This window comes from Trachinotus anak, unplaced genomic scaffold (genome assembly GCF_046630095.1).
Source record: "Trachinotus anak isolate AG129_WGS33_773 ecotype Australia unplaced genomic scaffold, CSIRO_AGI_Tana_v1 ptg000019l, whole genome shotgun sequence".
Classification (NCBI taxonomy): domain Eukaryota; kingdom Metazoa; phylum Chordata; class Actinopteri; order Carangiformes; family Carangidae; genus Trachinotus; species Trachinotus anak.
The window spans coordinates 6,395,457-6,408,048 of NW_027273870.1; the positions used below are offsets into that span (position 1 = coordinate 6,395,457).

Sequence of the window (12,592 nt, forward strand, 5' to 3'; positions counted from 1 at the left end):
GGTTTGTTAAGGGCTTTCATGCCCTTGAGATTTACAGACCTAATATACAATATGTAAGTCATATGATTTAGATCCCTGTTGTCATCTGGAAACACCCAGGGTTCACCCTGCAGGGAGGCAGAAGGGGACAGAGGAAAGGAAGTGGATGTTTCTGGAGGAATGAGTGGGCATATAACATTTCACTGTACTCTACAAAAGGACATTGACTTCAGTAGTAATGATAGAGAGAAACATTTGAGCACTGTATTGTGGCCAGTGTATTGAGTTGCAAACCTCAGATTGTTACCACTGAGGTTGTTTGATTGAAACACAGTCATTCTAAAGTCAGAACTGTGTCTGACCAGAGGTAGAGATGCAAAACGTTCAGGTCACATTTAGACCACATGACATAGAGTCAACCCACTTAAGCTTACTGGGGTTCTAATGTTAATAAAGATAATGTAACGCATTGATCTATTAAGGACTCTTATTTACAAACTTATCTCAATCTATCACAAATGTTGTGAGGTAAACCATGCTAAATACATCGAAGCATAGAAAAAGAAATTCTATGTAATATCAACACATGGCATCTACAAAACAATTCTGTAACATTTTTGATGATTAGACACAGACATCACTTCACATTTAATTGTACAATAGTATTAAAATACAGTTTACTGAGTGTCATTAGCAAACTCTGGAGCTGTGTCTGAAATCACCTCATGACAACTTCCTATGTAATAGACACTCAATAGCAGGCAGTAAATTAGGATTTTGGATGCTTGTGAGTCATCCTCATTTTGCGTCATCACTGGCAGCTGTAGAGTTACACAACAGGGATTTTTGTATCTATAATATGCAAAAAATTCCCTCGCCTTTGCCCTGTCTTTACTGCCTATGCGGTGAATAGCTGTTCCAGGACAGAGCAAAATAATGCACACAGCTTTTTAACACAAGACAGACACATTTCTGTTTCACCAGTACATTTTGCCCATGCTAAGCAAACATGTAATTATTAGTTGGTAGAAAATTAATGTAAATAGAAATCACATTATTCCAAATGTGTGTTCGTATGTGATTGACTGTCAGTTAGCATTAAAATTCTTGTGAATGAATGTGTTTTGTCAGACATGTATGGAATGGAAAACATTATGGTGGGCATGGATATGTAAATTGATCTCTTAGAGTTGTATTTTTTTTTCTTTCACATACTTTATATACTGAGCAACTCACACCCTTAGAGTCAATACAATGTGCGGCTTCTGGCTTCTGCTGCCTCCACAGTATAGAAATCATATATTACTCCACACACACACACATACACACAAACACACACACACGGGCACTAAAACACAAAGGCCCCAGGATAAATGTGACTTGCACTAAACCAGTCTCACCAGTGACTAGTGTGTGTGTGAGTCTGCAGATTTGTGAGTGTACAGTATGGTGTGTGTATTAGAAACAGTACACGGAACAAGTTAGTCTGTAGACACAGGTGTGTGTGTGTGTGTGTGTGTGTGTGTGTGTGTGTGTGCGGAGTAATCCATCTATGTAAGCAGCTGGGATGCAGAGTAAAGATTTTTGAGAGGAGAAGGCGAACCAGCCCTCGTGAGACTCAGGCAGGCCAGCTTCGCTTTTGCCACAAGCTTTGGGGATTTGAGCTCTAACATTGTTCTCAGTGTGAGTTTCCTTGTTGTTGATACACACTCAGAGTTATTTGAGGTCGTCTCTCAACCCTATTTCTCCTTAATCCAATTTCGGGGGAAAGTTCCAGAAGAGACTAATCTTGATATCAACACATTTATGGTATTTTCTTATGTTTCCACTGTAGCATTCGCCTCAGTTCATTTCCACATCAGTGAGTAGATTCTAAATTAAATTATGCCCATTAAGTGACTCATTTACGTTTCAAGCATTTATCTGATGCTCTTATCCGGAGTGACTTATATTAAGTGCAAAAGATGAATTTGCTTGAATTCCTGGATTTCAGATGCTCGAAACAGCCAAGAGAAAGGATTTTAATGGTGAAGAGGGAGTGTAGAATACTAATGTGTGGTCGTGTTACATGAAGTATTAGTGGCCAGGAAGAACAAAGGTTTTTCTACCGCAGGAGGAAGCAAATTAAACATATAAGTGGCTGTATCAAAAATGTAGTGAGGTGGCGCTGAATCAACACTGAGCACAGCGGAGGCCATGAACTGCTGTAAAATATTTCTCAAACTTCCTGTGGAGGAGAAATTCACATTAACCTCTTATATCATCCTAATCATCCTAAACCTAAACTTTTAATGTATTTCATTCTTGCTTCTGCACCCACAAGTAGACCCACAACAGATTTTGGTCACCTCGCATCAAAATGAATGATGATACAACCTGTGTGTCCAGCCACAGCAAACACATAAGAATTTTTATAGGAGTGATTTGTCATTTTGGGAAATACTCTTATACACTAGCACTCTCACTTGATTAGCTTAGCTTAGCATAAGCAGGTCCAAAATGTCCTCCATGAAAAGGGCATATCAGCACCTACTGCAAACCAGAGAGCTCCACGTTGTGCTAACAATTAGCCCAACTTCAAATGTAAACAGATAATCCTGAGTTATGCTAACCTGAGTTTAACGACACAGTGTGTACTTTAATATTAAATATGATATGTAATTATAAGGAAATATTGCAGGCTGTGTTGGTTCCACCCTTTCATCTCTTCTTAAACATACTTTTATTTTATTTTATTTTTAATATAATTATTTGTTCTGCTCAGACAGATGTAACAAAGCTAACAGGAACTGACTGAGATATCAGTCAAGCACAGAGCTGTACACGCCCACACAGTCCTCAGAAAAGTCTGATCACCTGTGTGTGTTTACCCCGAGACTGTGATATAACATCTGTAATATCCTGCGACATTCTGGACGAGACCGAACAGGTGAACATCGGTGCTTTGAGTGGGCTGAGCATCATGTGTACACAAGCAGAGAAAATCACTAAAGTACTGCAATGGAATGCAAATATGTGAAGGAATCAAAAGTATTTTTTTATTTCCACTGTGGCCTACTCAGAAACTCCTCAGAGAGCCCCCAACAGTTAATACATTTCTTCATATGTATCTTTGTGGTTTTTGTGCAGAGCTTCGCTGTATATAAAAAGGTTTTGAGGAAGAGAAACTCCGTCTATTTCCGTCTGTCTGTCGTTATGAGGGCAGAGGTCTGGGCTTTTTGTCTGCTTGCCCAGTTGAAATCCATGCATGCAAATGTAGTCAGTGAAGCCATATAATTACAACACAAGAATATCCAACAGAAAGGAAAGGAGTGAAAATTCAACAGCAGTTTGTGAGTTCCCCTCTGCCCTCTGGCCTTAGAGAATACCCACGAGTCTCAGCCCTCGGATCTTGGTATCTGATAGACTTTGATCTTTTTTCAGTGGTTTCAGTCAGAAGTAGCCAGTTGCAATCATTTGTCTGTTTAAAGAAGATTCCCAGAGGAGAGGCACTTTTTTTCATATTTTTCTTTCTTTTCAGATAATGCATCCTTTCTCCAAATTTCATTTCAGAAACTCAAAGCTGTAAAGTCACTCCCAGCACTGTCTGTCTCCTCTAGGTATTTGTAACCGATTTGCACACATACACACACACACACGCACTCACATGCCACTCACACACAAAGACACACACACACACACCCTTTTCCCCACTTTTGCTCCGGGGTTTGTCCCAGGGCACAAAACAAGAGGCTTCTGTGCAAAGCAGACCCATATTGTTCATTCAGGGCTGCCGCTAATCGTGCATTTGGGCGCGCGCGCACACACACACACACACACACACACACACACACACACACACACACACATACATACATAAACACTTACATTACATGTGACTAGCATTCCTCCAGCTTTAGCCCCTGGAAAAGAAGGGGATTGAGGGGATTGACTGAAGAGAAAAAGGAAAAGAAAGGTAGCAGCGAACAAGAAAATATTCATAACTAGAAGAATACGACGAAAACCCTGGATAGTGAACCCAACCACATTTCTTATGAAATCCACTTGACTATAGATATATATATATATATATATATATATCCATGACTCATCTGTGTATTTCTTTACCTTGTTTCCATCATGATTTTTCTTATTGTCAGTTTAGACACTCTAGACCCTTTGAAATGCTTTACTGTAGCCTATTTGTTATTGCACTGAAGTGAAGCTCAGTCTACGTTGCCATACTTTGAAAATCCTCCTGGATACGAGTATTTGATACCTAAACTGTGAATCTAAGAACGTTGAAAAGAACAACTGTTCTCGCCCCCAAACTCTACAGCTGATAAGCTACGATAAGTAAGACTTCTAAGAAGTCACTAAGCATTTAGGTCAACCCCCCCCCCCCCCCGCTCATCTTTACCCGAGGTGTCCTGAGGTGCTACAGCAGCTGTGAACTAAAGTCTGTCAGTGTATCAGTCTCCCTTGTCATGCCAGATGCCACATCTTGCTCAAAGTATTGCAGGGATTCAGTCCAGGTAATTAATCTGAGCTTGTTAGCCACATGGCAGGTAGGTCGTGGCAGAATGTGGCCCTCACACTGCCAAGGTGATGCAACCCCCACCTACTCATACATAGTCAGTGGGCTGTCTGTTCTTAATGTATATGTATATGTTCATGTACATTGTGGCGCGGTTGTCTGCATGCTGTCCATACACCGGCTTGTGTTGACAGAGTACTGCTGGCACATGCAGTAGCTTATCTCACCTCGGCCCCCATAGGGATGATGTCTTTAAAGTGATCGAGCTGGAAGGGTGGGGTGAAACTGATATGTGCTGCTACCTTGCTTTCCCTCACATCTACCATGGGACTGCAACAGTAAATGATGGCATTAGGGAGGAGGGGAGGGGCGGAGCAGATGAACTGCTTTTCCTTCCCAGAGCGAGGGATGATACGTGGGCCAGGGAGGAGGTGGAGGAGGAGAGGGGCGAAGCTGGACAGGTGCTGAGAGAGAGATATGTGCTCTTTTTTCTCTGCTGCACAGGAGGTTGGGAGGAAAGGAGAAAGGGAGAGAGAGAGAGAGAAAGGACAGGTGAAATATTTCCCCCTGTGGCAGAGGAAATGAGGGAAAGTGGAAAGGGCCAGCTCCGTATTGAGAAATGGACTAAACCATTCCCGGGGGGGGGGTGCTGAAACTCCCAGCCCCACAGGCCTCTCTCTAAATGTACCTACCAGTGATGGATGATATTAACGTTTACCCCCTCAGCTTTTTCCTCAGTCCTCAGCAGAGCTCAGGGAGCTCACTGTTTTTGTGTGTGTGTGTGCGTGTGTGTGTGTGTGTGTGCGCACAGCCAACACAACGCATGCCAGGCAATCCTGGCCTGGCCTCCCCAACACTCCCGGGGAGCAGAAAACATATCCCCTGCAACAATCGATAGCTACCCCCAGCTCCCAGCCCCATCTGCAGTCCTAGCAGCCCCTATCTCCAGCGGCTGCCACAACTATTAATTCTGTGCCCCACCGCTTCCTGCTTACGGCCCGGGCCCTGAGATTAAAGAGCAGCACAGCTACTGGAGTCCTTTGCTCACAGGAGGAGGGGGGAAAGGAGGGAGAAGGGGGCACAGTGTGAAGATTGTTTATCCAGAGGAATCTCCTCACTGCCAGCTTACAAATACTAATCATGTCCACATCAGGGCCACATGGGGCTGACCTCTTCAGACTCTTGTCCATGTCAATTCATTTGCAACAAATCAGCATTGCTGTGATGCTGTTTTTGCCCCCCCACCTTTTTTTGTAAATACAGTAATGTCATGCTGAAATGATTAGTCAACTATTTGAATAATTATTGTTGATGAGTCATTTATCAAACAAAAATGCCAAACATTTGCTGGATCCAGCCTCTGACATGTCAGGATTCGTTGCCTTTGTTCGGCCTACGTGATTATTTATTTATCATACATATATATATATATTCAGTCAAAGAAATTGATCAATTAAAATGGATTTTGCTACTTTTGGACAGAGCCAGGCTACATGTAGATGTTTCCCCCTGTGTCCAGTCTTTATGCTAAGCTAACCTAGCTCTGACTTCATATTTACGGCACAGACATGAGAGTGGTATTGATCATCTCACCGAATTCTCAGCATGAAAGTGAAGAAGCCTATTTAATGTCAAACTTGTCCTGTAATAAACCTAATATTGTATTTCATTTTTTTTTTTTTTTTTACATTATTTAAACTAAACGATTAATCAAAAAATGGTCATCATGTTAGACATGCCTCAGGAGTGATTAGCGAATGTGTACCAGGAGCTAACTTATTTCCAACTTATCTCAGTTTTTTTCTCCCCATTGCAAGTTTACACATATTTAAATTTCCTGTTGTATCCAACCAATTCAAAAACCAAAACCTAATATAATTAAATAGATTAAAAAGAAACATTAACATTTCAGCCTAAAATTAATTGATAAATCTTTTCACCTCTAAATGTGTGTTCATCTGGTTTGTGGTATCTCTCTGCTGTAAATGAGGTAGATTTGTTCCATCAGGTTGAGTTGAGGGACGTTCTGCATTGTTTTTGTTTTTTTTTGTTTGTTTTTTTTTTTATGTTTGCTGACTTGTGTCCCTTATCTTCTCATGTGTCTCGTGGTGGGACTCAAACGGGGAGCATCCGCTTCTGCAGGGCAAACGCTTGTCGCCCCTACTTTACTTGCTGTTTCTCTGTCCCTTAAACACACACACTTAAGTGAAAGCTTTTGTGGGGGGAAAAAAATCCAGTAGAAGCACTGTACACACGTAATCGTGAATGCACACAGACTAATTTTACCTCTGCAAACATCCAGTGACTTGCACTGCATGGATTAGCCTCCTAAAGCATTCCCTTTGAAACTCGGCAAGTAGGGATTTCTTTTTAGGTGATCACTGCCCTAAGCAGCTGTTACACGCAGGATTAGCAGGTTCTGCCATTCAGACAACATGGTCTGTTTAAACTGGCAGAGTGAAGAAAGTAGAGAAAGACAAGGAGGGGAACGGGAGGGAGGTTGTGATAGGCAGGAGCAGAGATGGAGTCGAGAATAAAGGGTGAAGAGAGAGGAGGGAGAAAAGGAGGTGCGAGAGACGTGAAATGGGGACCAGATGATAAGAGAAGGGGAGCGAGATGTGGAGCAGAAGGAATGAGAGGTGAAAGGAGTCAGAGCAGAGGGATGTGTGAAGAGAAGTGTGAAGGGAAGGCAAAGAGCCAGGAGAAGTCAGAGATGCATGAAGAGAAGTGAGTGAAGGAGGAGAGGAGAGGAGAGGAGTGGCAGAAAGGTATCCAGTGTTGTGAGAATCAGATCTCTGCCAAGGAAGCTTAAAAGGAGCTGACAATGAGAATATTGTTCTCCCTCTGTTTTTCATCCAGTTTTTTGTTTCTTGTTTCACTTGTATGATATCATCCCCCTCCTGTCTCTGTGAGTGTGAAAGTGTGTCATCCAGCCACCTTTGTAATTGTGCTGCTACAAGGTGTTTGCAGAGAGAGAGAGACGGCTGATGGGCTGATAACAGGCCTGGCTTTAGGGGTGGAAAGACATTTCCATGCTGAGCATCTGGCTCACAATAGCATCCCACTTGCCTCCCTTGTGTCTCCCACATCCCTTGCTTCCATTCCTCCCCCTCTCCCCCAATCTCTCTTTCCCTTTCTCTCCTCTTGTAAATGGAGAAACACATCAGGGATCCCTGTTGTTATGAGCCCTATCTTTCCTCAGCTGCTGTTTGTCGCTCCGTTCCCCCCTCACTCTGCCTCTTCTCCTGTGTGTCTAGCAAGGTGTGCAACAGTGCTGTGGCAGCCAGGCGGCTTTCTTAGTTTTCTGTTTGATGCACTGTGGCACATTTCACTGGAACAAGCCAGCACTTCCTGAGCAGAACTCATGACTTGTGTCAGCGCTCCTTCGCCTCGCGCTCCCCACTTTCACTCATTACCCTTTTTCCTCTCTCTGCTATCCCCCTGTGCCCCTCCTTCGCTTTTAGCCTATTCTGCTGGAAAGATAGGGAAATTGTACATTCAGACGTTCACACACAGACACACACACACGCACACACTATCTCATATATGCAGACACACTGCACTGACAAGTGCAGCCTTTCCAGTCATACGCCTCACCACGACAATTTCTTCAGATTCTCACATGGCTCCAGTGAAAAAGCAATTGTGCACATGCATGCACACACACACATAAACATTAACACCCACACAAACTCAGTCATATTCTGGCCCTTTATCCCTTCTTGGTAATCTGTTTACCAAGCGCTGGGCCCATTTGAGAGAGAATTTAATTGAAACCGGGGCTAATCTGATGATGGCACGGCCCTGCATCACCTCCAGTTAGGTTGCACCGTGTAGTCCTCACACTCAATATCTTGCTACTTCATTTCATGCCTCACGGTTCAATGCAGCGCTGCCCACTCATACATGCCACATTGATTGTTAATCCGACATTTGATATGCACCGCGCTCACTCAATTCTGATCTTGTTTTTCTTGTTTGTGCCCCCACCCCCACCCCCACCCCTCCTCTTTTCCCACTCCCCTCCCAATGCTTCCCTTGTCTCTCTCCTCCTGTTCCCACTCTCTTCATTCAGGATGGATATTATTCCCACCGGCCAAAGGAGAAAAGCAGAGTGGACAGCAACAACGAGAACTCTGTGCCCAAAGACTTTGAAAACATAGACAATAGTAACTTTGGCGCAAGATCGCAGCCACACCGGCAGTCTGTAGGGGCCACCAGCAGCAAGCAGCAGCGGGAGCATCTGCAGGAGAAAGCCCACGCCCAGCAGCAGGCCTGGCGGGACAACTCCCCCAGTCTGGGCCGCAGCTCAAATGAAGTGCTGCCTGTAGGCCACCAGCCGGTGGCGGTCGGCAACAATGCCTCCTACCCAGATGGTCAGGGTGTCGCGGGAGTTTCGCGGCAGCAGTACCGTGCCTCACAGGCCCAGCAGGCCCCGTCACAGCACAGACATCAGCACCCCCACAGGAGGCAGGCGACTGCAGCACCGCTGGAGGTGACCTACGACCAGCCACCCAAGTGCGAGATCAGTGGGAAGGAAGCCATTTCAGCTCTCTCCAGAGCCAAGAGCAAGGAGTGCCGGCAACAGATCGCCGAGGTGTACTGCAGACACAAGGAGGGGCAGTTAATGCCTGAGAAGGTCACTCGCTACTGCCCCCTTGAGGGTGAGTCCATCAGTGTAATTAGATTGCTTGATTATTTGATTTTAGTTCATTCAAATGGTTATGGCTATGGAGGTAAGGTGGTCACTTTATTCTGCACAAATATCCTCTCATTGAATTGTTCGTTATCTGTCAAGGTTAACCATGTGGGGACATGTGATTTAAAAGTATTGAGCGCCATTTAGTTGTTATGTGTTGTACAATGTCAAGTGCCACATCGATACCTTCAAGCCCCTGAAGACTTAGTGTCAAATATTCCAATTTGGAAAACCAAATATCCAAAGTTACTATTTATTGACAAGGTAACACTCATCAGGTTTGTGTGGGTTTGATTTATCAGATTTGATTGACAAACGTCATCAAATTTTGATTCAAATGTTGCTTAACTCTGATTGGTGCAGCATGTGAAGTATGTGGCATCACCTTTTTCCTGTCCTGCCCACTTCAAACCAGTGAGAATGACACAGACAAAAACATAAATCTGATATGAAAAAACCAAAAGCGTTGTTCCTCAATATCAAAAAAGACGTTTTGGTTCAGTCGACAAATTGGTCTGATTTAGCTCAGTGGATGAGCTAAATCTGCTCAGTTAACACTGGGTTACAGATATACAATATAAAGATGAATAAATCTTCCAAGTGCACCGTGTTTATTCATAAGCAAAAGTGAAAATAGACGAGGAAGAGTAACTGCAGTGTGCAGTGCTCTTTGAATAATCATTCATCACAAGTCACTTTAAAAAAACTTCAGGATATCAATAAGCTATGTGAGATTTTTGCTTGAGTTGATATTTCTGGCTGAATTACTAAAACTACCAAACACAAAATAAAAACTTGAGGTAATGCTGACAGGTTGTCAATGTCCTTTCTTGGAATTGTTTGACATTTATTTTTTCTTATTATTTCCTCCAGCTCTCGCCTGTACGAGTTTCTTTCACAGCAAAAATAACAATAATAATAAACTATACTAATAATAACATCTCCAAAGCTAATTACAAAGAGTTTACTCTGACCAGCTTTAGTACATTGGTAGGATATTTCCTGTGCTTGGAATTGCAATTCTTGTCAAAGGTAAGAGATGTCTTTTTCACTGATGTGTAATTGGTGAAGTAAATTGTTGGAGAAAATGGGGATGCTGCTTGTATTCTCTCCAAATTGGTTTCCAATTTTCATTTGTTTTGTCAAATTTGGCCACAGAACACAGGTTCTCCTTTCTTTTCCTCAAACACATGCACACACACACACACACACACACACACACACATACACACACACTTTTTCCCACACAAGCTTTTTTTTTCCTAACAATTTATAGACAGCTGCAGTCTGGTTGTCAATTCTGTAAACAAAATCTGTTGTGGCTGCAGCCATCAGTGAGCGGCACGTATCAGCAAACATGTTTAAGTGAACAGCACATACACACTATACGTTTCACACACATGGGAGTGGACGAGCGCAGTGTGGACAGCAGGGGAGGAGGAGAAAACTATCATACATCCTGCCTGTTCGAGTCAGATACCTCCCTGGCTCTCGTTCACGTTATTAGATCTGGAGGAGCCACAGTGACTTAGCAACTTCTGTACATTCCCCATCCTAAGAGCAGGAGTATCGTTCGTCTGTGCCTAAGCTCCTGTCATCTCACACAGCTACTCACCGTCCCACTCAAACTGACAGTTTGATCAAAAGAGACAAAGAAATTGAAAACGACTTTCCCCTGGTGGCTGGGCTGTAACAACACGACAGCTAAATTAAATCACTTTTCTTTTCTTACTCTCCGTCTGCCTGTCTGCTGCCTGCCAATGTGTTATCTCTCTCTCTCTCTCTCTCTTTCTCTCTCCCCTCCTCTGCTCCCCATCCCAATTCAAGTCCTAACCTTGTTAGCAGAGAATTGTCCAATTTGATTTGATCAGTATTCTGTCCTTTAGGCCTTGGCTAGATTAGCAATTGTGTTAGCTCTGGTATTAGCATCAATGAGTACAGGCGGAACATGCCCAGTAAGTTGCTTCCTATATGCTAACGTGGCTAATCATGATATGACTGGGCTGCGTTTCTCCAGTAGAGTTATTAGCTGGCAGACAGTGACCTTGCATGTAGTGTTAACTTAATGGCCTTGTACTGAAAGATATTTGATTATAAATGTTACTTAAAGCTGCTATAATAATATAATAATATTTATGGCTTAAAGAGGTCACTCATAATGACGTATCCTCCGTCATTGGTGCCTCATACCCTCTTTTAGCTCAATGTTTTGGTTTTCAGGCGCCTGTAATTTCACTGTTTTGGTTCACTCTCAGCATTGTGCTGTTTTCAGCAGCTCTGATCTATGCTTCCTGCCCAGCCCCAAACAGCAGACACAGTTAGCTGATAAGCTGCTACACCCACCAGAGCGTTTGGAGCCTAAAAAGCCAAATAATTCACTTAGCTCGTTGTTGTTAGCATCATCTTAGCTGACATTGTTAGCTTGTGATGTGGCGGACGGGAGTGTATAAGCTGAAGATGATTGTTTGGTTGTTGCTGTGGGTTGAGCAGTGCGTTGCCAGTGATAACAACATGCTAGTTTGCTTTACATCTTGTTAGCTGGTTGTTGTTAGCCAGCTCCAAATGAATGTAAATAGGCAACTGTCTGCCAACAAGCCATATCAACTTAAAAGGTGATAATGTCGGTGTCATGTTTGCTCTGATCACCCAAAGTGGCCAAAAAATCAGCAGGTTTAAAGAAAATGAATTGAGATTTGTTACTGTACTCATTTAAATCAACCCATTGACATGATATGTCTGCAAACCTGGCTTTGGTTTCAAGGAGCAGACAGAATCCCCGAGACATTTTCAAATGCAATTTGGTACAAGCCCTTTGGGATGTAGCTCGGCTCTTGTTCTAACCTCTCATATGAGCAGTTAAGATGGAGGGTGGGTAAGAGCCCGAAGTTACACAAGATGATGGAGGAAGAGAGTGGGGTGATAGCAGATGAGGGAGAGGCAGTTTAAAAGATTGATGACGAGGGGGAGCATGATGAAGAGTGATGAGTTCAAGAGGAGGACTTCTGTTTTTTTCTTTCAGAATAGGCCTGCGGTCTCTTCAGGTGCAAGAGAACACATGAAGCTCTGCTATAGATAAACACACATGCTCACCAGTAAAATTTAAGCGCACGCACACACACACACACACACACACACACACACACACACGCACACACTCACACACACACAGAGCTGTCCTCATTAGTTCAGCTAGCTAGCATAGCACACACTCAAAGTGCTTTGTGAAACGACCGGCCAATTATCCATGTGCAAAGCAAAGCAGTGAACCCTCTTAGCTGGCCACCAATTACCGTTCAATCTGATATGGCCCACAGCAGATTTCCCCCCAGGGCTAGTCACACACACATGCAGAGAGAGAAAGAGCAGCAAGAAATAAGTATGAGTGACTGACAGGAGCC

At 43.4% G+C, this 12,592-nt stretch overlaps 1 protein-coding gene across 1 annotated transcript in view; it reads left to right on the forward strand.

The window, feature by feature from the left end:
• LOC139636361 (xylosyltransferase 1-like) overlaps positions 1-12,592 on the forward strand; it is an 80,728-nt gene that overhangs the window by 30,657 nt on the left and 37,479 nt on the right. Inside the window, exon 2 of the mRNA XM_071504395.1 lies at positions 8,571-9,159. Within this exon, the coding sequence (XP_071360496.1) occupies positions 8,571-9,159 (589 nt within the window). The remainder of the gene's footprint in view (positions 1-8,570; positions 9,160-12,592) is intronic.